The sequence below is a fragment of the Hemiscyllium ocellatum genome, chromosome 16, assembly GCF_020745735.1.
Source record: "Hemiscyllium ocellatum isolate sHemOce1 chromosome 16, sHemOce1.pat.X.cur, whole genome shotgun sequence".
In the NCBI taxonomy this organism is placed as follows: Eukaryota; Metazoa; Chordata; class Chondrichthyes; order Orectolobiformes; family Hemiscylliidae; genus Hemiscyllium; species Hemiscyllium ocellatum.
Genome location: NC_083416.1, coordinates 80961211 through 80987269, shown reverse-complemented (window position 1 = coordinate 80987269; position 26059 = coordinate 80961211). Strand labels below are relative to the sequence as shown.

At 39.4% G+C, this 26059-nt stretch overlaps 1 protein-coding gene across 14 annotated transcripts in view; it reads right to left on the bottom strand.

Moving 5' to 3' along the window:
* The window catches only part of LOC132823510 (protocadherin beta-15-like), a 173842-nt gene that overhangs the window by 48779 nt on the left and 99004 nt on the right, over positions 1 to 26059 (bottom strand). For 8 of the 14 annotated variants that reach the window (XM_060837444.1, XM_060837443.1, XM_060837442.1 and 5 more), the window contains exon 2: positions 5247 to 5305. In XM_060837444.1, the coding sequence (XP_060693427.1) occupies positions 5247 to 5305 (59 nt within the window). Of the gene's footprint in view, positions 1 to 5246; positions 5306 to 14209; positions 16532 to 19109; positions 21843 to 23264; positions 25941 to 26059 lie in introns of those variants that run through there. The other 6 variants (XM_060837438.1, XM_060837448.1, XM_060837446.1 and 3 more) reach the window with 5 other exon arrangements.

Below are 26059 nucleotides of genomic sequence, written 5' to 3'. Positions count from 1 at the left end.
CATAAGATGTAGCAGCAGAAATAGACTATTCGACCCACTGGATTTGCTCCAACATTCAAAGTGAACACAGCAGATCTGATAATCCTTGACTCCACTTTTCCCCTTAACTCTTGATTCTCTTGCTGATTAAAAAAACTGTCTATCTCAGTGCTGAAGATAATTCATGAACAGACCTAATAACCCTCTGTGGTAATAGTTCCTCAGATTCACTTCTCTCTGAGAGAAGAATATCCTCCCCATCTCTATCTTGAATGGATGATCCCCTTAATCTGAAATTATGCTGTGTCATCCTAGGCTTTCTCAAATGTGAAAAAAACCTCTCAGCATTTGCCCAGTCTAGCCCTCTAAGAATCTTATATGTTTCAAAAAGGTCTCATCTCACTCTTCTAATCTACAATGAGTACAAGCCCAAACTACACTATCTCTCTTCATAAGAAAACTCCTCCAGACCCATGATGAACATAGTAAACTTTTTTTGGGATTGCCTTCATTGGCAGTATATCTTTCCTTAGATAAAGACAGTCAAACTGTTCACAGTATTCCAGCAGTGGTCTGTCTCGTGCCTTGTATAGTATTAGCAAGACTTCCTAATTTTTCCCTATTTTTGTATCGCATTCTCTTCCCCAAATTCCTCTGTGCTTTTCCTAAGGGCACTGCTTTTCTAGTGCCCCACCATTGGTGTCCATCTCTTAAGATGCTTGGACTCACTCTCTCTTCCTTTAATGCACTCCCTAAAACTCTCACAAATCTTTGGTCACCTATCTGTCTCTCTCTTTGCATCTAGGTATTTTATTTTCTTTGATGGCATTCTTTTGCGAGAGGGTTAGTTTTAGGATTGGGTAGGGTTAGTTTAGCTGAGCTATAGAACATTTTGTTACATTAAAGCCACTATATAAATACAAGCTTTTTTTAAGATGGGGCAAGTTTCCAATTGAACTTCAAAAATGCAGAAACATTATGAAAGTTTAAAGGGTGATGGAGGCAATTTCAATTGAGGTGTTACATGTTATTTAAATATAAAGAATGTACAATGCTACTGGGAAAAGGCAGGAGAATGGCACTCATGGAAATTGATCAGAGAGCCGGTGCAGACATGATGGGCTGAATGGCCTCCATTTTAACAAGTCTGTGATCCTGGTTGTAATGCCATAAAATTTGTAGGCAGCAGAACAATTGACAAAGCAGATGAGAACTTAGGATTTGTCAATAAAGGAATAAAATACTAAAGCAAGGATTTTTTACTTAAGGTTTCTAAATCACTAGTCACCACACTAATCTTCAACTGGTGCTTCGTGTACAGTTCTTGAAACCACATTTTTGGGAGAACATGGAGAGAATACAGAAAATATTCGCTGGAGTGATACCACAGAGAGATTTCAGGGACATGGAGAGACTAGAGAACCTGGAACTGTTCTTAACACAGGGAGAACTAAGAGAAAATTTGACAAAGATGCTCTAAGTCATGAAGGTTTTACAGAGAAAGGAAGGAGAAAATACTTGCAATTTCTGCAGGGTAGGCATCCAAAAGCTACAAATTTAGATAATTAAGAGCTAAACATGAGCTGAGGAGACTATTTTTTAAACAGTGGGTTTTGATGATTTTCAATATATGTTTGAAAGGTAGCAGGAGCTGATTCAACGCAACTTTCAAAATGAAGTTTAACGTGTTTAAAAATAAAATTTGTGGGCTATGATGAAAGATCAAGAGACTGTCAGGAATACACTGTGACTTTGAGGAGTTGGAGCAGATATGATAAGCTAAATAATTCTGTGATTCAATGAATTAATCTCTCAGTGCACATTGGAAAGCTTTTACAGTATGTGAATATAATCAACTTGGCTAAATGGGAGGTGTCTGTACAGCTTGAACCTGAGCATTAGTGAACAAATCCAGAGAAAAATGTGAAGAACATTTGAGGAGAGATTGAGATTTCACCATTCCTTTTCACCTCATCTACTATCCTTACACATTGGGCACTATGGTTTCAACAGGTCAGAGGTGACTTCCCTGATTTAAGTAAATGGCAAATGTATCAGCCTAAATGGTGAATATCAGCAAACAACCTTCTCCAAAAAAAGGAACAGTAAATTCATTCATAACATAATTTACTCAGTGCTGCAGAACTCTTCAGGAGAAGTAATGATAGAACACATAAATATTTATACAGTAAAGATTAATATGTATGTGTTAGTTCCATTTTTAGAACTTTGCTATGTCTGAACAATTTGCTTACAGATCAAACAGTTTTAAATTGTAAGCAGTGGTCATTGAAAAATTATCACTTTATAACTGTGCCTTTATGTCAGAAATGTTTTTCTTTTGTTCTACACTTCTTGGTCTGTTTTTATTAACAGACACAATCAGTGGAAATATCCAATTTTACCAGATAACAATCTTCTCATTGAAGACCAAGTAATCTTACTGGCTTTTAAAAGTACATTTGAAGTGGAAATTGAAATTTGCCTATAGCCAATATAAATAGCAGGCAGACCAGTTAAATTTTTTTTTCAGAATACTCAACATAATTGAAAGTGCCATCAGATTATGGGCTTTCTATCATATTTATATTATGATTTGTGCACAGTTGGGAAGAGGCGGGAGGTCTCGGATATCTTTGGAGAAATTGGAAAAGAGAGTAACCCTGTCGAGTATTGGCTACTCCAACTGTGAACAATATTTTCACATATTCCTTTATGCAGGTTGGTGATACTGTTGCTGGACAAGTAATCTGCAGTCCCAAGTAATGTTTGGATCCCACCACTGCAGATGCTGGAATTTGATTTCATTGTTTTTTAAAAAAATTCAAGGTCAAATGATGACCATGAAACTATTATCGTAAAAGCCCCACTGCTTCCTTTAGGGATGGAAAACTGCCATTGTACCTGGCTGGGCTGACATGTGTCTCCAGTGTTTAACTCTTAACTTCCCTCTGAAATGGCCTTGGGAGCCATTTAGTTTCAGAGTGACTGGTGATGGTCAATAAATACTGGCCTAGCCAGCAATGTCTACATCCCATGAATGAACAAAAAAAACTGATCTACAAGAGGAGGCACTGACCTCATGGTATTACTGCAAGACTGTTAATCGCGAGATCTAGGTAATGTTTGGAGGCACAGGTTCAAATCCTGCCGCAACAGATGGTAGAATTTGAATTCAATAAAATGTGGGATTAAGAGTCTACTGATGACCCATGCAACCATTTTCAATTGTCAGGAAAAGCTCATTTAGTTCAGTAATATATTTTAGGAAAGAAAACTACTACCCTGATCTGGCCTTCATTTGACTCCAGACCCTTAACTGCACTCGGGGATGGGCAATAAACGCTAGCCTAACCAGTGCCACTCTCATCCCATGAATGAATTTTTTTTTAAAAAGCCGACTAATGTGAGAATCAGATTCCAGAGTTTTCTTCTACTTATTTATAAACCAGCTGACATTCAAATCTGGTAAAGTGCAATAAATTCCAGTTACAATGACTGTGCATGGAAAAATGTCTATTTTGAATTGTCGCTTTTTTACTGGGGGAACATTTTGATTAGGGCTGTTTTATTTTGTAGTTCAATTTCTTTTCATTTAATGCACAAGACTACGTGATTATAGTTTCAGAGCAATTCGTTTTCATGTGCAGAACTATTAAACCCATCTTAATTCCTTCTCCATTCAGAGTGATCTTTTATCGCAATCGCACCATAGTGTTGCATTGATTGTTTAAATATTTCCAATGTTCACTCCTCCACCATTCTATTAGGAGTGTATTCTACACATTGATTACTCTTTATATGAAACACTTTGGCATATTCTGTTTTCTCATTTGCAGATCCATCCTCCATACCTGAATAAGGTAAAAAAATAAGGGACTTAGAATAATATTAGTAATGCAGGACTTCAGTTTAATGGAGAAACTGGAGAATTTGTGATTGTTCTAATTTGAGCAGAGAAGGTTAGAGAAAATTTAATGGAGATGTGCAAAATAATTAAGAGTTCTAATAATGTGTGAGGAGAAACTGTTCCCACTGACAGAAGGGTCAGTAACAGACAGCACAGTTTTAGGATTTGGCATAAGAAATAAAGAGTAGAGAAAGAGCTTTTCTCACACAGTAGTTGCTATGACCTGGAAAATACTGGGTGGTTGACACAGATTCAATACTTTGAAAAGGGAATTAGCTGGATGCTTGAAAAGAAGAAAATATATCATGAGGAAAGAGCAGGGCAGTAAAAACTATTTATAAATTATTAGCAGTCATATTTCTTTTGGCCCTTCATGCCTGCTTGTTAATTCAATAATATCAGAGCTGAGCTTTTTGGTTAATGAATTGCACATTCTCATCTATCCTTGATGTCCTTCAATGTCCTTGTGTAACAAGAATCCATGGCTTAAAGATATTTAATGACCTTTGATTTCATTCTATTCTATTTGGTTAGCTCTTTTTATCAAATGGCACAAGCCTGATGGGCAGGCAACTTGACTGCACTTTGCAGCACATTAACTATAGCCCTACAAAGTCAAACACTTCCAAAGCACTTCTAAATTGAAGTGATTCCTGGATTTCTGCCTTGTAGTACCCTTTCAAGCAGTGATTTTCAGACTCACCTCCCCTCACCTTTTACTAATTTTAAAAATCAATTCTGCCAGATGATTAACCTCTCTATTAGTGGAAATGAATCCTTCCTATCCACTCTATTTAAGCTCCTCTTAACAACTAAACTTCCCCTCAGCTACTTTTTCCCTAAAACAATTTATTTTTGTCATTCACAAAATATTCCCTTTCCCTGTTACATCACTTCACATGCAAACCTAGAAAGCAAGCAATGACAAACTATTCAGCAATCAAAAAACTTCAAAGTTAATTACAACGTTGCCTACAGCTGACATTCACAAATATCCTTTCTGTCAATAGCTATAGGATAACATGCGAATAATTCTTTTTATCCTTAGAACTATTGTTGTATCCATGCTATAATAAAACACTCAGCACAAATATTAAATCAAATGCTAGCTCATTTAGGTTTAAATGGATGGGTACCCCATTTCAGATTATTACTTTCACATATTGCACAACTAGGTGGAAAGCAGTGAATTGTTGATATTATAAGAAAGCAGCTAAATGTTCTGAAGGAATCACCAATGTTTACAAAAATATTAAAGTCAAGTTCATGAAATGTGTCCAACCGCAGTACAATGTCCACAACCACAAATTCTGGACTGAAGTCAATCCCAGGGGATCAAAAGAAGATTTACAAGTACCTGTTTAGTTCAGCTCTGTGAGTCTGTGAGAAACGCCAGTCAGCATTCGGTTGCTTTACCTACAAAAAAAAGTTCTGGTTAATATGCATGACATGTAGACAAGTTTAAATGTTATCTACATCTTTAACCCCATTAAAAAAGAGGAAGGAAAATCAAAAAGCTGTTCTTTTTGCTCAAAGCATTTCCCGGGTACTAATGAGAACTTTAAAAAAAATCCTCAATGTACACATAGAAATAAATAGAAGTTACACCACAGGAACAGGTAATTTAGCCCAGTCAATACATTGCAGCACTATACTTCTATGTCAGAAAATAATTCAGATCCTTGTTCAAAATCAATGTAGCTATATTTTCCTTTATTCACCTATCCAGTTTGCTCTTGAACATTAGGCTGCATTTTCCTCACCCCATGGTGATGACTGTGGAGGCACGGGCTAACCTCTCATTTGAGCAGCATGACTCTGCAGCTGACATTCTTGTGATTAGGTCAGCCACACTGTCTCCTTTCTTTAATGTGAAGGCAAGGGTACAGACAGTCAATTAGGAAATTGCCTCCTGGATAAGTAGCTCCACTGGTTTGGCTCCTGTCTAATGTGCAGTTGAGCCCCAATTTGATACTGATGTGACTGTTAACAAGCCCACTTGAAGAGTCAATAATTAACTTTGTTTCTGCCTCACTAACTAATATGAATAAACTCTACAGTCTCATTAATCTTCATAAAATAAAATGTTATCTTGAGCTCTATTCCAAATCTTTTACCTTAAGTCTTATATAATGGCTTCAAATTATTCTTCACCCTCAACTATTGACATACCTTGTCCTATTCATTCAGCATTCTAAACAGTGAAATCATACTGTCCTGCAATCAGTATTACTTCAATCAAAAACTGCATGTCCAAACTTTTTCTGTAATATTTCCATACAATACTGCAGTGTGGTTAAAGAACTAATTAGCTGAGAACAAATTGTATCTGTAAGTCATATTCACAGTTGCATTTGACACTTAGGTTTGTGTGTAACATGATACTGGCCTATAAACTGTGTTCACCATGAAGCATGGTGTGTTAAAATTTCAAAAAAGAAAGGACTCTCATCTTTCCAAAGTAAAAGTGTGACTATTTCAAAATTCTGGGAACAAAAGACAAAAAAAAAACAACATAACCTAGTGGTGAAATAGAAGCTGAGTTTTGTGCATTCTCCTTGCAACATCCATTACTACACAAAATATTCTGAAGACTCACTGGAGTTTCATATAGGCTCATCATCCTTCATATCTAATACCATTAAAAATTCAGGTTTTTTTCTTGAATTAAGGAAATTTGTACGCTCATTTTCATTTTAACTTTTTAGTAAATGGTAGAATAAATCTGTTTCCATGCTGTATGACCCTATGACTTCTTGATTGGGGATGTCACCAGTGGAAAGTTTACTCATGAGCTGGATTTTCTAAAGCAAAAGGACAGAGTTGTAATGTGTTTTATTACTGAATACAGCCCTGTAGAACCATATTTTATCTTCACAATGATGTGAAACTTAAAAGGAGATGCACATGTCTCAGTTTCTAGACTGGGGTCACCATTGATAGCAATTGTGAGATGGCTGTGTGCAAATTTAGTGAACTCGAATTAAAGAATACCTACAGTGTGGAAGCAGGCCATTCGACCCATTAAGTCCATAGTGACCCTCTGAACAGTATCCAAGCCAGACCCACACCCCCTCCCCTATCCCCATAACCTTGCATTTCCCACAGTTAATCCGCTTAGTCCGCACATCTCTGGACACTATGGGCAATTTAGCATGACTAATCACCTAAACTGCACATCCTTGGACTGTGCAAGAAAACCGGAGTACCTGGAGGAAACCCACACAGACACTTGGAGGACGTGCAAGCTCCACACTGACAGTCATGTCAGGGTGGCATTGAACTCAAGTCCTGGTGCTGTGCATTAGCAATGCTAACCACTGAGCCATCATATCGCCCCTAAACTTTCTTCTGTTTCTATTGGCAGAGATGGATGATTAATGATGCATCTAAATTGTTCAACACCAGACAATCTTTCAAACCGGTCACTAATTAATTCTACAATTAAAATATAAAATGATAGAGAAAGTCAGTAACTAAAAAACTGAATTTATAATTTGCATGCAATATAACTCTACTTTGGAACCAAGAAAAAGTAATCTGGATTTGAAATGTTAACTTTTGCTATTTCCAGACATGCTGAGTTTCTCCCCCTTCATTTTATTTCATATCATCTGCATGTGCATTATTTTTCTTTTATTTTCGTGACTAATTACTGCTGCCTTCTTATTAATTAAGAAGAGAGAATAGAACAAATTTAAGTGGACTTAATATAAATAATGCAATGTTGACAATGAGTTACAACTTTAAATGCAATATTTAAATGGATTATTGAATATTGTGCTAAAATAAGCATTTTCTTAATTTAGACTCACTATCATCAGAAGCATTTAAATTTAAAAATAGAAAATTAGTTTCAGAATAATGCTTGTTCATCACTAGGGTAAATGGATAAGGAATTGGCCAGCAGCATGGCAAACTTTATAGTAAACTGCAGATTTCTGATTAAACATTGGCAGCTTCCAGTATAACATAGAAAGAGACCAACAGCTGATTCATGTTATCATAGCACAAAGCACCAGACATTCTGTTATTCAACTGTGTGCTTTGAATGTTATTCTCATACTATTGTTTGAGATCTATAGCTTAGGAGTTAAACCACCAGCTTTGTTGTCGCACTAAGTATGTTGTATATCTACATATACAAATGGTACACTGACACCATTCGTATTTGATGTTTGTGTGAAACTAAAACACCTATTCCCCAATGTTAACCTCTGGTCATAAATCATACTTGAAGGTCTGACTTAGCTGAGAATCCTTCCAGGGCTCTCACTTTGGTTCAGTAAAGTGTCAAATGAACCCCAGGCACAAAGCTGCCTCTGCAGTACACAATAAGGCTGCAGTTCTAAAATGGGGACTATCTTGGGAAAATACTGGCAGCATTTCTACCTCAACACAATTTAGAGAAATTTGTAAGAGAGCTATTTAACGTATTTTACAGTTATGTAAATAAAAACACAAATATATATAGAATTTATTAACAATGATGAAGATTCCTTTGACTGGGAATTTAGTTGCACTTAATATGTCACACCAAGGGAACAAAACCCACCGTCATTCAATCAAATGAAATAAAATCACATATTATATATGTTTAAATTATTTCCACAACATAAAATGGTTAACATTAAGGGGGAAAAGCTCTGTGCCCATTGAAAATGTTACATTTGTGATTTACTGCTGCACTTTGGACCATCCAACACATTTGTTGCTTAGCAACCATTTGTGCAGGATATTACCAGAGATTTTTCTTTAATATGAACTCCAATTCTAATGATTTAGCTTGTAGATCCTTCCAGTATTCAGTATAATTATTTTCTGCATGCTGAGAGATTTTAGTATTCCTTTACACATTATTCAGTTTATACACGATTCAACATATACATCTGTTTAGTGTCACAACAGTCTTCAGAATATCAGTTATTTATTTGAGAAAAATATGGCAAAAAATCAACTAAATGATACGAAGTTGAATAATTGATCTAATGCTCCAGTAATCCGAGTCCTGGCCCTATATTTAGAAATCTCATCAAATTTCTAATGAGCATTTTTCTCGCAAATTATGTTCTGATGTTTGCATGCATTTGGTATGGTTTGAGTTTTTGTACTGAAACAAACTATATAGTAGTATTGAGCTGTGAATAGCAGTTATAAGATGCTATCATGCAAAGAAAAATTAAAGTTATACTGGGAGAATGACACATACTCTGAAACCCAACAAAACTGCATGCTGTCTGCAGTAACTGTGTAATATTGAGACAGTATTAGTAACAATATCGGTTTTCTCATATTATAAGACAAACATAACATTAAAATTTTTCAACTGATTGCCTGAACTCATTAAATTGGCTTTTGGCTAGACAGCTTTGTGCATGCTCAAAAGAGTGTGAGACATCTTCTCTGAATTAAATATGACTTATATTGTCTCCTTGCTTTGATAGAACACTGTTAGTATTGCAGCATCACTTACAACGTGTATTATGAGTACCTCTCCAGGGAGTAGTCCCCCTTATTTTAATATAATTTTACTTGCAATATAACTCTTAATATGGCCAAAAAACAACCTTAACACTTGTCAAATGGGCAGGTAGCTTTCTGTGGACATTAAAGGTTTAATTAATGAGTGAACTTAGTTCATGCCTGAAAGCATCTTACTTTGATCTCAATTTACCCTGGACAAGCATAATGTGGAACTGAAAATATAACTTGAACCTTCTGGATATCTAGCAGAAGATACTGGCTTAGATCGAGGTCAACCACCTGGGAAAAAAACTTTTCTCCAACCAGAAGAGCTGACTATCAATATACGAATTAAATATTGTATGGTTATAGAGATGATAGCATGAAATTCACTGTTACATTAAACAATCTTCTGTGTGATAAGAAGACCTATAAGTTATGGTGGAGCACTGCTCAGAAATCTCCGAATGCAGATCAATTTTGTTGTGAAATATTCATTTGTGACTTGAATGTTTGAGATCAGCATGTAAACAAAGTAATAGCTTTATCTATACTACTTCATATTCGAAAAAGAGCTGCACTGAATTAAACTGAACTTGAGTAGACTTTTAATCTGAACATTCAATGTTGAGCAGTTTGGAAAAGAAAATCACAGACAAGGAAAGCTACCCAAATGACTCTTTGAAGCTTGAGGTAGCTCCAAGTGGAATTGAGAAGAAGCTAATGTTTTGGAACTAAAACCATTATCAATTCCGCTGCATATGAATACTTTGCAATACAAGTCAAACTATGTGAATATAGTTAAAAATCACACAACACCAGGTTACAGTCCAACAGGTTTATTTGGAAGCACGGGCTTTCTGAGTGCTGCTACTTCATCAGGTAGTTGTGGAGCAGGACCATAAGACATAGAGTTTATAGCAAAAAGTTACAGTGTCATGCAGCTGAAATATATTAAACAAACTTAGATTAAATCTTCCATCTTTTAGAATGGTTTTGCTAGTTTTGGTTCATTAATATGTAAATACCAGAATCCTTTTAAGTCACATTCTCAAGATAACTTCAGGTTTTCTAACAAAATGTGTCATCTCAGCTCAGACAATGCATTAAAGGTGTGAGGTTAAAGTCTGTCTGTGTCCCAATCTTGAGTCAGGCTGGTTCCATTTCTAAAGTGGGGTTTACAAAATCTTATATGAATTTACTGTAGGTTATGCATTTTTTGAGCAAAATAAAATATAATATAACAAAATATAATATAATTTTTACTCAAAAAATGCATAACCTACAGCCAATCCATGTAAGGCTCTGTAAATCCCACTTTAGAAATAGAACCAGTCTGACTCAAGATTGGGACTCAGACAGACTTTAACCTCATACCTTTAATGCATTGTCTGAGTTGAGATGAAACACTTCGGTTGAAAATCTGAAGTTATCTTGAGAATGTGCCTTAAAAAGGAGTTCTGAGATTTATGTATTAATGAACTGAAACTAGAAAAACCATTCTAAAAGATGAAAGATTTAATGAAGTTTGTTTAATATATTTCAGCTGCATGACACTGTAATTTTTTGCTATAAATTCTATATCTTATGGTCTTGCTCCACAACCACCTGATGAAAAAGCAGCATTTTGAACGCTAGTTTTTCCAAATAAACCTGTTGGATTATAACCTGGTGGTGTATGATTTTTAACTTTGTCCATCCCAGTCCAACACCAGCTCCTCCAAATTATGTGAATATACTGTCACTCAGCACAAGATTCCAATGTATAATTCTTCTCAACAAAGAAGGAAATGGGTCAATGTTCCCATTATATGAGTTTGCCATGAGACATAAATATGTAAAACTGCCCTCAATGAATTGCTCTACAGAATAAAGCAACAGAACACATTCTACTAGAAACATCATTGAACATATAAAGCTGATACAATTTTCCAAAATTACAGACAACATATAAAAGCTGCTTAAAATTTACTTGATTGTCATTCATACCTGAAATCTGCAGCAGCCTGATTAAATTAGTAAACAGTGTTCTACAGTACACAGGTCCACATGACAGAACTCATTTGCCGACCAGTATATGACAATGTACGTTCAATTTCAAGAATAGTGTAACACTAGAAATAATTTTGCTTGGTTTGCCAGAATCTCAGGCAACTGCATTTACAGTTGGGATGGCATTCAGTTATTCACATGAGACACTTCAGGTAAATCTGCTCCTGATGCAGCAAGCTTCACTAGCACAGAGTGACTTTTATCTCTTTGAAAGCTGTGATTATGTTTCATTTACACAGACAAGTCCTTCTTTGGTTGTGTGCACTTCTCACAAAATTGTAAGGTTAGTCTAGGATCCATAAAGTTTGTGCTGTTGAAGGGTTTTCCAAACATGAACAAAACTTGATCCTCCAAACAGTTCACTGAACATGACTTCTTGGTGTCAGAAGTTACCATTCTATGCTGAGCAGCCTCTTTACAAACATACCAAATAAACCAATCTAAATCAATCTATACTGACTCAGTCCTTCTGGTATATCAGGTGTATTTGCAAAGAACTGAATTCCCAAATAGAGACAAATAGAGCCCACATATTTCTCCAAACTTATTGAGAAATAGAGCCCACATATTTCTCCAAACATAGTCAGCTTGGATTGGTCAGACGGAAGGGTCTGTATCCATGGATACAGACCATTCCGTCTGACCAATCCAAGCTGACTATGTTCCCAAACCAAACTAGTCCCACCTGCCTGCACTTGGCCTATATCCCTCCAAACCTTTCATATTCATGAATTTATCCAAATGTCTTTTAAATGTTGTAATTGTACCTGCATCTTTCTCTGGCAGTTTATTCCATACACAAACCAATCTGTGTCAAAAAGTTGGTCTTCATGTCCTTTTTAAATCTTTCTCTTCTCACCATAAAAAAAAGCATCTTACTTTTGAACTCCTCCACCCTTCTCATTCACCTTATCAATGCTTTTCATGGTTTTAGAAACTTTGATAAGGTCACCTCTCTTAGCTAACAAAACGAGGCCTCTGAGTAACAAACTTTTAGGAGGTGTTTAAAAATAAACCATGCTTTCAATTTCAAATGTCTTATTTACTTGTGGAAGAATTAAAACCTGAACTAAAATTCACCCAATACTTTCCAAGAGCATCCAGATAAAAGGGCAACAACATAACACTGCTTGTCCCTCCACAGACATCTACAAATGTGTTAAGTATTTTATGATTTCAATTAAGATTTCCAGTATCCATGGTATCCTTCTTTTGACATTCTTTTGACAATCCAATCCATTTCTTTTGACTTTTATTGCTTATTGTCCCACCCCTATCCATTTTCATTTCAGGAAAGTCTGTTACAAATACATTTAATTACTTGTTGACCTATTCACATCCAGTTAATGAATCTTGGTTATATTTTAGCACTGTATGTACACCTAAACCCTGTGAATGGTTTGAATACTGCAGTCATGATTACTTTATCATGTGCAGTTAGCGATAGGAAATAAGTGCTGGCCTAGCCATGCCCACATCTTGTAAATAAACAATAAAATAAGCTACATAAAGACATACTGGTTGCCTCATCCAATGTTTTGAAGAGAAACATACCTTTCACATTTGTCTTAGTATTTGAATAACTTCATTTGCTGAACCAATTTTAAACTTTAAATTAAAATTACCGCCACAAAAAGTTTTTTAAAGTTGTGTTTGAAAATACTCAGACCCTTGAGTGCTGGGAACAATACTTTGTTAATGTTCTCCCAATGACAGATATAGGACCGATGTCAGAGGTAGGTTCTTTACTCACAGTGTAGTAAGGGTGGGATGCCCTGCCTACAAAAATAAATATATGGATGATAACGGAACAGTGTCGGTTGGCTGGGCTTCAGATCGGTTTCTCAGATTGATCAACATCGAGGGCCAAAGGACTTGCACTGCGTGTAATGTTCTACGCATCTAAAATAAATCAATGGCTGAAACGCACATTAAGCACCTAGAAATTAAAATTGAAATTGTTCTTCCTTAAAGCACAGGTCAGTTTTTCTGCCCCTGTCTTGTATTTATATTGGTCTTCTCTATACGACACTAACATCTGTAACACTAAAATTAGAACTGTCCTAATTCGTTTGAACATATAAACAAGGAAGTGAAGTAGACCATTAAGCTCCTTGGGCTTACGCCAACCTTGAATAAGATCATAGCTGATCCATTAAAATCGTCAAACCGACAGTCCCAATTAACTTTCACACCTTCGCTCACCAAAAATCTATCTACTTCTGCTTAAAAGTATTTAAAGACTCTGCCTTATCAGGAAGAGAGTTCCAACGACTCATATCCTTGGTCAGATTTTTTTAAAAAGTCCTCTGTTCAAAATGGGCCATCCATTAAACAGTGACCCTGATTTCTAAATTCTCCAATGTGAGGAAACATTCTTTCCAAATTTACCCTGTCATGCCTCATCAGGTTCTTAATGAGTCCATGCGTAGCCAATGCAAAACAATCTGCAAAATTATGTTTACATTTTTTGAGAAACCAAAGGCCACAAAATGATATGCACTTGGACAACAATCAATACAAAAGTGCAGAGAACTGCCCTTTCGGGTGAGTAACGGAGCTGTGCTACACCCGGACGAACAACTAATACTCTGAGGATATGCGCAAATCCAATGATGGGTCTTCAGCACCTCCAGTTTTGTGCATGGCGTGCCTTACGTCACTGAAGAAAGTGACCTCATCATTTACAACATTTGAAGCCTCATCATATCTATTGGTCACGTTAAGACGGCTGCCTAACGCGATTAAGAGTTTGAATTTTGGGAAACTTGCTGCACTTGTCTCTTCATCCCTTGTAGAACATACCTCGTAACAAAAGTTCTGAGACAGATGGTCCCGGCCAAACACTTCAACATAATTCGGGGGAATCTGAAGGTTCACGCTGGCCTTTTGTATTCCATTGAGAGAATGCGTTGACCCCAAACAGCAGCCCGTATCCAGGGAGCAGCTGTGACGGTGAAAAACGTTCCTACTTCGGTGGACTTTAACAGCCAAGATAACCAAAATCACTAGAAAAATGGACGAGATCGTCCCTAAAGCTATGACTAAGTATAAGCTCAGGTCTGAGGGCAGCCTGGCATCTTCAGTTAAACTACTGACTTCAGAAAGGGTTTCATCATCACTGTCCGCCAATGATAAGATGATGTTGATAGTGGCAGTCAGAGGGGGAAGCCCATCGTCTTTTACCAGGACAACCAAGCGTTGTCTGATTGCATCTTGGCCCGTAATGCGGCGGACTGTCCAGATCTCTCCGGTGTCCGGAGCAATGGTAAAAAGACCAGGGTCAGTAGCCTGAGCCAGTAGATAAGAGAGCCTTGCATTGGGACCTGAATCCGCATCGGTGGCTGATACCTTGGTCACCAGGTAACCCGGCTCTGCTGATCTAGATACTGTCTCCACTGCTGTCGACCCGTATTCCGGAATTGGTGATATAATGACCGGGGCATTATCATTTTGATCCAAAATGACCACGGACACTGCCACATTACTGCTCAGCGGGGGAACACCAGCATCGACTGCTTGGACCTGGATTTGAAACTTCTTCAATTCTTCGTAGTCAAAAGAACGCTCGGCAGATATTACACCGCTGTCTGAATTAATGGAGACATAATTAGACACAGGGTCGTCACCGATTTGAGTCTGTAAAATAGAATAGGACAGTCTGGAGTTCTGATTTAAATCCGAATCAAAAGCTGGTACTGAGTAGATGGAACTGCCAATGGCGTTGTTCTCGGTAACATAGGTGGTGAATGAAGTCTGTGAGAAACGTGGCGGGCTGTCGTTTACATCAGAAACCTTTAGCTGAATGGTTTTGTTGGAGGTGAGTGTGGGCGAACCTTCATCCCTGCAGGAAATGGTGATGTCATATCGAGAAACCACTTCTCGATCGAGTAAGTCTTTGGTGACCAATCGGTAATGGTTCTTAAATGTTGATTCCAATTCGAAAGGAAGCTTCTTTGGGATCTGGCAGTGAGTGTTTCCATTCTCGCCCATATCCGAATCAGTGACACTGATTAAAGCTAGCACAGTCCCTGGTAGGGCATCTTCCGGCACTGAACTGGACAAAGATGTCACCGTTACTTCAGGTGCATTATCATTCACATCATCCACCTGCACTATCACATCGCAATGCACGGGTACAGACAAAGCACCTTTGTCCACAGCTTGCACACTAATCTCCAACTGCTTTGCTGATTCAAAATCGAGATGGCCTTTCACTCGAATCTCTCCAGTTGTGTGGTCCACACTGAACAGTTCACGCACCTTAGCTGAAGCGTGGCTACCAAAGGAATAGACAATTTCTCCATTGGAACCTTCATCTGGGTCAGTGGCGTTCACTTTGATCACCAAGGTTCCTATGGGCACGTTTTCCATCAAACTGACACGGTAAAGGGACTGGCTAAAGGTTGGCACGTTGTCATTGGCATCCAGTGCGTGAATGAGAATCTGTGCAGTGCCAGACCTCTGCGGGGTGCCCCCATCAGTGGCGGTCAACACTAACTGCAGTGTGGGCTGCTGTTCTCTATCAAGAGGTTGCTCCATCACCAGAACTGGAAGTTTAGCGTCCTCACTGCGAGATTGTACGTCCAAATTAAAATACTGATTAGGAGCCAAGTGATAGCTTTGCAAGGAGTTGGTGCCTACATCGGGATCGTACGCCGGCTCCAGTGGGAAGCGAATTCCAGGCACTGCTAACTCGGATATTTCCAAACGGAGCTGTCCCTTCGGAAAGTGGGGAGCGTTGTCGTTTATATCCAGAATCTCCACCTCAACGTGATACACATTCAGTGGCTCCTCGATCACAGCCTCCAGCGTCAAAGTACAACCGAGGCTCGATCCACAGAGCTGCTCTCGGTCAATATTCTCTTGCACTACCAAAATCCCATTGTCTACATTCACACCGAAGTACTGTATCCTGGGACCGGACACGATCCGAAAATTCCTAGTAGAGAGGTGCTTTACATTTAATCCCAAATCGGCTGCGATATCCCCAACAAAGGCGCCCAGCTGCAATTCTTCAGGAATGGAATACCGAATCTGTCCAGAAACCAGATGCCAGGAGAACACTAAACACAATAACTGTAGTTGCCATCTTAACAACCAATTTATGTTATAAAATCCCATTTCTAGCACAAAGCATTTCAATCCCTTCAGCACGTCACAGCGCTGCCCACTTTACTCCTTGGAATAAAATGATCACGTATCATTTTTCAAAATCCAAAATAAACAGCCATAATACCTGCGCTTGAGATACATTCTCCGGGGCAATTTTGATAAGTCTTCTCAATTCTTCCAAAATCACTAAAGGTTGGGAATATAAAACGTCCTGCTACTCGCTATCCAATATCACTCTGTATCAGATCCTATGTGATGGCGGATGGGACGGGAAAAGGGCAGTCTGGATCTCCAGTCCCCGTTCAGCTACTGATTGGTGGATGGAGACCCATTTGTCCTCGACCAATCACAGCTCGCAGCATTTCTTAAAGCTGTCAGGCCAGGAAGTCGAACATTTATTGTTGTACAATCAAAATCCTTGATCCATTATTTTTGTGATCTAACTCTATCCGTCAAGCTACTCTCAAAAGAAACTGCAGAAAGGAGAATATTTGAAAATGCATCTATCCACACTCTCTGCTAAACACATATTGTTGTGCACGCAATTTAACTAGTGAAAGTGATTTTTTTAACCAGAAACCCTTTAAGAAACTGAACGATGTACTTAATACGCAAGTTTCACTTGTCGCATAGTGACTTATGATAGCATTATGACTACCTTTTATCTCTAAACTACACATAAATGATATGAAAACAGAAAAAATCTGGAAACACATCGTCTGGTCCCTTTAAAATGCTCTTAAATGGATATCCACCTTTCACAATGAGTTGAACAATTTCAGAAGCCTCTTTTGGCATTCTGTTCCCTGTTACACTCTGGGGTAGAGTCCAGTCTTTAGTAAACTCCAACAATACCTCCCTTTCAACAACAACATTCCAGGCTATCACAGGAGATCTAGCATCTGCACATCCTCTTTCCTCAGTATTCAACTCCCCAGTTACTTCTTCCAACTGAAGCAGCAATTTACACGCATTCCTCTCAATCTGGTTTACTATATTCACTGTTCAAAACATAGTTTTTCTCTTTTCAGAGGGAGGAGATGGTGCGTGTGTCAAATATAGATTGCCTTATTGCTCAGTGGAACACCTTTGCTCACTTTGCAAGCATGACCGTGAGCTTCCAATGGATTGTCATTTTAATCCTGCACTTTGTTCTTTCACTGACATCTCTGTCCTCAGTCTGCATTACTATTTGTGAAGCGCAACATGAACATGAGGAACAGTACCCTATCTTTTGAGAGACACTTTACACCTGTCCAATTTCAGCACTGAGTTTAGTAGAGGAAGGCAATGGCCTCGTGTGGCTGTCAATCCAGAGAGCTAGGTAATGTTCTGGGGACCTGGGTTCGAATCCTACAATGGTCAGTGATGGAATTTGAATTCAATAAGAATCAGGAATTGAGAGTTTAACGATAACCATGAATCCATTGCCAGGAAAACGCATCCGGTTTCATTAACGTTCTTTAGGAAAGGATACTGCCATCCTTACGTGGTCTAGCCTATACGTGACTCAAGGCTCACAGCAATGTGTTTGACGCTTAACTATTGTATGGGCTAATTAGGGATGAGCATTAAATATTGGTCCAGCCAGTCACATACATATGTCATGAATGAATAAAAAAAACATTCTGACAACGACCTCTCACCCATTTTGTTTCTTCTTTTTCCTGTTTCAGGTTTTCTCTTAACATTTTTGTTACAACTTGTGATACATCTACTGAAGGCATTTTTTTCCCTTGCCCCGTTCCCTTTAGCTCTCGAATACTAGTTTTTAGGTCATTACGTTTCTTCTGGCATTCATTTTGTTACAGACCTTTGTTTGTCCTTGTCTCACCTACTTCTTACTTAAATCCACAAATACTTCTAACTTTTCACAGTCTAATGAGCAGTCACAAATCTGAAACATGTTGATTCTTTCTTTCTTCACAAATGTTGTCAGATTTGCTGAGTTTGCTCAGCATTTCAGATTTTAAGAAAAAACAGATTTTCAGCACCTGCAGTTTTCTGCTTTTCCATGCCTAAGTGATGTTCACTCTTATCTCAATAAATATGTTACAGGATACAGTTGGGTTCACAATTTGCATCACGTTAAATCTGCATTCAACTATCGGAATTGTTCTGCTAAATGATTATATTTTGTAGATTTTTGCTTTAAATTATTCCCTTTTAGATATATATCAATCATTTTAATTTTTGTACCCTGTTTTTCTGTGATGCATATTGAAATTTCATTGTGCTTTTTTTTCAGTTAGAAGACACATTCTTCAACAGTACTTATCAATTTGACACAACTGAACCTCCGCTATCTCCACTCCTTCCACCACCTCCAGGGATTTCTTTTTACCATAAATACATAAAATCTAGTTCCATAAATGCACCGAAATAATGACATCCTTTGGGATTGGATATTTATTTTCACCTTCAACTGCACTGAACCACACAGAAATAGTTAGCTATGCGTTGGTCATCTCCATTATATGTAAGACCACAAGACGAAGGAGCAGAAGCAGACCATTCAGCCCATCGACTTATGTGCAACCAACTCAAACTTGTGGTGTATCTTTTTTTCCTCTTTGAAGCAAAATCTCACCTCACTAATTACAGCGTTTGTACATTTTTCAGGAGGTGAGATGTGTGGAGTTTTTCCTTTCTCAGTATATTGATTCCTGGCATTATATTTCAATGCAGAGGTAGTGCACACTTTTGAAAAGGCGGAGTCCCGCTTAGTTGAACCTAAGGTTGAACATGTCTCGTAGCGGAAACTCTGAGAAAGAGGGTCGCCTCCAAATACCTCCACATAATTTGGAGGTATCTGAATGTTTCTGCTGGCCTTTTGAATGCCATTCAATGAATGTCTTGAATCACAACAGCAGCAAGCGTCCAGGGCACAGTTGTAAACACCAAGCCGAGTTCTGTTCTTGTGCACTTTCACAGCGAGGATGATTAAAACTACCAGAAAAATGGACGAAACTATTGCTAAAAATATCACCAAGTAAAAACTCAAATCGGAAGGGAACCCCGGACCTTCAGTTAAACTTCCGGCATCAGGAGGCAACTGTGCATTCCCATCCACCACCGAAATACTGATCGTCATGGACGCTGAAAGTGGCGGTGTTCCATTGTCTTTTATAATAATTATTAAACTCTGTTTTATTGAATCTCTGCTCTCAATTCTACGGACTGTCCAGATTTCGCCAGTATCTGGCGAAATCGTAAAAAGCCCAGGGTCAGTAGTCTGAATAATCTGGTAAGATAGGCGAGAGTTCTGACCAGAGTCAGCATCAATGGCAGATACCTTGGTAACCAGGTATCCTGGTTCTGCCCAGTGGGACATTGTCTCTATTGCTGTTGAATCATACTCAGGTAGTGGGTGCAGAATCACTGGAGCATTGTCGTTCTGGTCAAGGATAACAACATCCACTGTAACGTTGCTGCTGAGTGCTGGGACTCCAGAATCCTGTGCCTGAACTTGCAACTGAAAGTTTTTAAGTTTTTCATAATCGAATGTTGTCTGAGAAAATACGACTCCGTTCTTCGAATTAATACGCACGTAGCTAGTCACTGGCTCGTCTTGAATCTGTTTTGTCGCAATGGAGTAAGATATTTGACTATTCTCGTTAACATCCGGATCAGACGCTGTCACAGAAAAGATTGACCCTCCGATAACATTGTTCTCCATCACATAGGCTGTATACCTGGACTGTTTAAAGCGTGGCGCGTTGTCATTTACATCGGAGACCTCCACCCGCAATGTTTTCTTGGAAGATAGTGGGTTCGAGCTTGAATCACTACAGAGGATATTGATGTCGTACTTGGAGGCGGTTTCCCGATCCAGTTCCTGCTGGGTTAACAATTTGTAATAGTTCTTTAAAGGCGAATTCAACTCAAATGGAATGTTATCTGGGATTTGGCAATGGACCTGCCCATTTTCTCCTGAGTCTTTGTCGGTGGTGCTGATCAGAGCTACCACAGTCCCGGGAACAGCGTCTTCACGAACTGGACTGAACAAAGAAGTCACTAACACCTCTGGTGAGTTATCATTCACATCGATAACATCGACGTGTATGTGACAGTACACTGGCAGTGGCGCAGAACCCCGATCCATTGCCTGAACATTGATCTCAAAAGCACTGTTTTGTTCATAGTTCAAATTCCCTCTCACTCTGATCTCGCCGGTTCTGGAGTCCAATTGAAACAGCTCACGCACTGTCGCTGACGTATGACTGGTAAAAGAATATTCTATCTCACCATTGGAACCATCGTCCAAATCAGTTGCGTTCAGTTTGAGCACCACTGTTCCTGTGGGCACATTTTCATTCAGACTGACCCTGTAAACCGACTGAGAGAAGACAGGAGAGTTGTCATTGGCGTCCTGCACCGTGATTATTATTTGAGCAATGCTGGACCGCGGAGGGATCCCACCATCCTTGGCAATTAGTTCCAACCTGTGGGTTGATTCTTTCTCTCGATCTAGTGTCTTTTCGAGCATCAGCACCGGCAGCTTCTCGTCCCCATTGCGGGTTTCAATGTCCAAGCCGAAGTACTGGTTCCCAAGCAGTCGGTAGCTTTGTAGGGAATTGGTTCCAACGTCAGGGTCGTGCGCGCACTCGAGAGGGAAGCGCGCACCCGGTACGGCCACTTCAGAGATTTCAAGGCGGATTTCGTTCTTTGGAAAATGGGGAGCGTTGTCATTTATATCCCAAACCTCCACCTCAACTCGATAGACGTTCAAAGGACTCTCGATCACAGCCTCTACAGACAACAGGCAAGTGAGACTCGACCCACAGAGCTGCTCTCGGTCAACTGTCTCCTTCACAAACAAAATCCCATTGTCTAAATTTACGTCCAAATACCTTTTGTTGGGACCGGGCGCAATTCGAAAATTCCGAGGTGAGAGCTCTTTCACATTTAAACCCAAATCCTCGGCGATGTTTCCAACAAAGGCACCCAGTTGTAGCTCTTCAGGAATCGAGTAACGAATCTGCCCCGAAACCAGAATCCAGGAGGGAAATAGACAGTACAACAGTTGCCATTTTACCAACCAGTATATTCTATAATATCCCATTTCCAGCGACAAAACATTTCAAATGCTTCAGCGCAGCACCGCACCGTTTGCCAACTCGTCTGAATAAACTTCTCTATATATAATTTTATATGAGGTATAATTTGCAATATACCTGTATTATTTGTACATCCTGGCCTTATTTGTGACGACCGTTCTTATTAATTCTAAAATCATCCGTAGATTTACGTGCAAATCGTAATAGAGCAACACACAGCTTGCTGTCCATTTTTACACTGTCGCCGATGTTAACGTTGATGGTGGATGGGGTGGGCAAAGAGATCTCCAGGCAAGTTCTAGCTTCTGATTGGTGAACGTAGGCATGTTCACATTCAGCCAATCACTGTGCTAGGCATTGCTTAAAGCTCGAATGTCTTTGCAAACTTTTGCGTAAAAGCAATATTTATGGTTGTACAACCAAAAATATTTCCACTTCTTTCGTTCAACCTTTTAACGCTAATAATTGTTCTATCAAAGAGTTTTTAAACAATACAATAACATTCTCTGACAAAATAGCAAGGCTAATAATCTTGGTTATTATTGCAGGTAAATGGTACAGCAGTTTCTTTTTGTTAACAGTATGGCACGTACAGGTGACCCCATATAAAGTACATATATGAGATTGTCTGTTACGCAGGTACAAATTCTTTCAAAAATGATCATTTGCTTCCACTGTCATAGGTATTGATACACAAGAACATAAGAAATGTTATGAGTAGCCTACAGGGGCATTCGAACTTCTTCCCCCTTCAATAAGAACATAACTCAAAATCTTCATTAATTGCACTTTTTCACGATCTCCCCATATCCCTTGGTTCAACTCATGTGCTCAAACCAATCTCAATACTGAATATACTTGATTGAACATCCACATCTCTGCTGGGTAGAGAATTCAGAATCCTCCGAGTTTATTTTTGTTTACTTTCATGGGATGTGGGTGTCACTGGCAAGGACAATTTTTGTTATTTACCCCAAATTACCCTTGCACTAAATAATTTCTTAGGTCATTTCAGAGTACACTTAAGAGTCAATCACATTGCTGTGTGTCTGAAGTCACACGTAGAGCAAACTAAACAAGGCTGGCAAGTTTCCTTATACAAAGTACATTCGTGAACCAAATAGATTTGTACAGCAATCGATGATACTTTCATAGTCACCATTACTTAGGCTAGCCTTATATTCCAGATTTATGGATTGAATTCAAATCCATTCGGACTCTGGAATACTAGTAATATACCACAATGCCACAATCTTCCCTATTTCTCTAGCTTTCTTTCCACGTTAGTGCTGTATGACTGAGCCAACACCTTGAGAATATGACCAGTAGTATTGACTCAAGGGAGGTAAAACAGAATCTCAGCGTCTTAAAACTCTACTTTTTTTTAGGTCGACAACAATGAATTACTCTGCTATTCACAAGATACGGCAAGCATTATAAAACTTCTAAATACAACAATAATTACAATGATAAATATAACGGATTAATCATGAAGGAAAGTGTCTGGAGTCAATCCTGGCTAGAGATGTTGAGATGGTGAGAAATTTGAAAAGCGAGGAACCTTGAAAGCCCAGGAAAAATATCTCCCATCGCGTCATATCCACATGTACATAACCTCAGCTTGACATTTGTACATCTGCCAATAAAATATTACATCCTACCCACCCAGAAGGCGGGTGTCTCACCTCACTGTTAACAGTGTTTCTAGAATTTGTAGAATTCAACAGTGGTGGGGGGTCTTTGCCAGTAGGGGCGGCTTTTCCGGCATGTGAACTGCGCATGCTGCGAAACATGAAGTCTCTCTTCAGCGTATCTGAAGACGAGCATGTCTCGTAGCGGAAACTTTGAGAAAGTGGGTCGCCCCCAAACACTTCCACGTAGTTCGGAGGAATCTGAAGGCTCCGCCTGGCCTTTTGAGTTCTTGCCTCAAAACAACAGCAAGTGCCCTGACTTGAGCTCCGGCGGTCAACACCAGATCTGTTTTTGTAAACCATAACGGCGAGAATAATTAAAATCACAAGAAAAATGATCGAGAGTAACCCCAAACCTATAACCAAGTAAAAGTTTGTAACCGAGGCAAAAGCAGCTCCTTTTGGTGAACTGTCCATTTCGGATAACATTCCTGTTTTACTTGGTTCCACTGATATAATGATGGTCATTGTTGCTGTAAGTGGTGGGACTCCACTGTCTTTTACGATAACGACCAACCTTTGTTTACTGAGATCCTTGTCCAGGAAACCACGAACTGTCCATATTTCCCCCGAGTCCGCTGAAATTGTAAACAGTCCCGGGTCAGTAGACTGAAAAATCTGGTAAACAAGGCGACCATTCTGGCCGGAGTCCGCGTCGGTTGCGGACACTTTTGCAACCAGGTATCCTGGCTCGGTGGATCTCGAAACTGTCTCTATCGCCGTTGAGTCATACTCTGGTGTTGGCATTGTGAACACTGGTGCATTGTCATTTTGATCAAGGATAATAAACTGAACTGAGGCGTTACTGGTCAGCGGTACAGCTCCAGAGTCCTGTGCTCGCACGTGAACCTGAAAGTTTTTAAGTTGCTCGTAGTCAAATGTTGCCTGAGAATATATCACGCCAGTTTCTGCATTAATCTGCACATAGGCGGATGTTGGTAAATCCTGATCCCCAGTTTCCAGGATGGAGTAGGAGAGTCGAGAGTTCTGGTTTAAGTCTGGATCGAATGCTGTCACGGTGAAAACAGAGGAACCGATAACGTTGTTCTCCATCACATAGGCTGTGTATGAAGGTTGTGTAAAACGTGGCGCATTATCATTGATATCGGAAACTTCCACGCGGATGGATTTCTTGGCTGAGAGAGGAGGGATTCCTCTGTCGCTACACAGGATTGTAAGGTCGTACGCTGAAGTTTTTTCGCGATCGAGTGGCTGCTGAGTGAGCAGCCTGTAATAATTCTTCACAGAAGAATCTAGTCTGAAAGGAGAGCCATTTGTAATTTGGCATTGGACCTGTCCATTATGTCCCGAGTCTTTGTCTTCCACACTAAACAGGGCCAGCACTGTCCCAGGCGGGGAGTCTTCACTAACAGGACTGAACAGAGAATTCAAAGTTACCTCAGGTGGGTTATCATTAACATCAGTAATGTTAACCAGAACATCACAGTATACCGGAGTTGCGTAAGGCCCCTTGTCCATCGCTTGTACATTAATTTCAAAAACACGGTTTTCTTCATAGTTCAAGTTGCCTTTGATTGTAATCTCCCCACTTCTGGAATCCACATTAAACAGTTCACGGGCTCTGGTAGAGGCGTGACTACTAAACGAATATACAATTTCTCCATTGGGGCCATCGTCCAAGTCAGTTGCGTTTAGTTTGATGACAAGAGTGCCTTTCGATGCATTTTCAAGCAGCCTCACCCTATACACTGACTGTGGGAACACTGGCGCGTTGTCGTTCGCATCTTGTACGATAATAATTACATGGGCAGTTCCAGATTTTTGAGGGACTCCCCCGTCTTTGGCAATTAGCATTAGCCTGTGTGTCTTTTGCTTTTCCCTGTCCAGCGTCTTTTGCAACACTAACACTGGCAATTTGCCATCTCCACTGCGCGACTGGATGTCTATTGCGAAATATTCGTTATTGAGTAACTGGTAAGTCTGTAAAGTGTTCGTCCCAACATCTGGGTCCTGCGCCGATTCCAGGACAAAACGCGCTCCTTGTACGGCCACCTCTGAGATTTCTAATCGGAATTGACTTTTTGGGAACCTGGGAGCGTTGTCATTTACATCCAGAATGTCCACTTGGAAATGATACACGTTTAAAGGGTTTTCAATCACGGCTTCTAAGGACAAGCTGCATATCAGGTTTGGCCCACAGAGCTGTTCTCTGTCAATTCTATCTTTCACAAATAATATCCCATTGTCCACGTTTACATCCAGATACTGCTTCCTGGGCCCAGACACAATCCGAAAACTGCGAGCTTTGAGCTCGTTCACGTCTAAACCCAAATCATCTGCGATGTTCCCAACAAAGGCGCCCAGTTGCAGTTCTTCAGGAATTGAATAGCGAATCTGTCCCGAAACAAATACCCAGGAGGGTAATATCAAGAATAAAAGTGACCATTTCAACAGCCAGTGTATTTCAGAAAATCCCATTTCCCGCACAATGCATTCCAAATGCTTCAGCGCGTCTCGCCATTCAGTGATTCCTTGGAAAAAGATTCCGTTTTAACGATTTTCAACGATAAAAAAGGAACAATATTATATGAATGTACCTGTATTTTTCACATATCACTGAGAAGTCGATCTCTTATTTCTTGGTAAAATTGCCAATATATAAGAATATTACACTCGTTGTAGCGCTACGCAGCTCTCTATACGGGGTTTACACTGTATCTGATCGTACGTAATGGTGGATGGGGAGGGAAGGGGGCAGTCAAGATCTCCAGACACATTACAGGTTTTCATTGGTGAATGGGGATTCAACCAATCACCATGCGGACCAT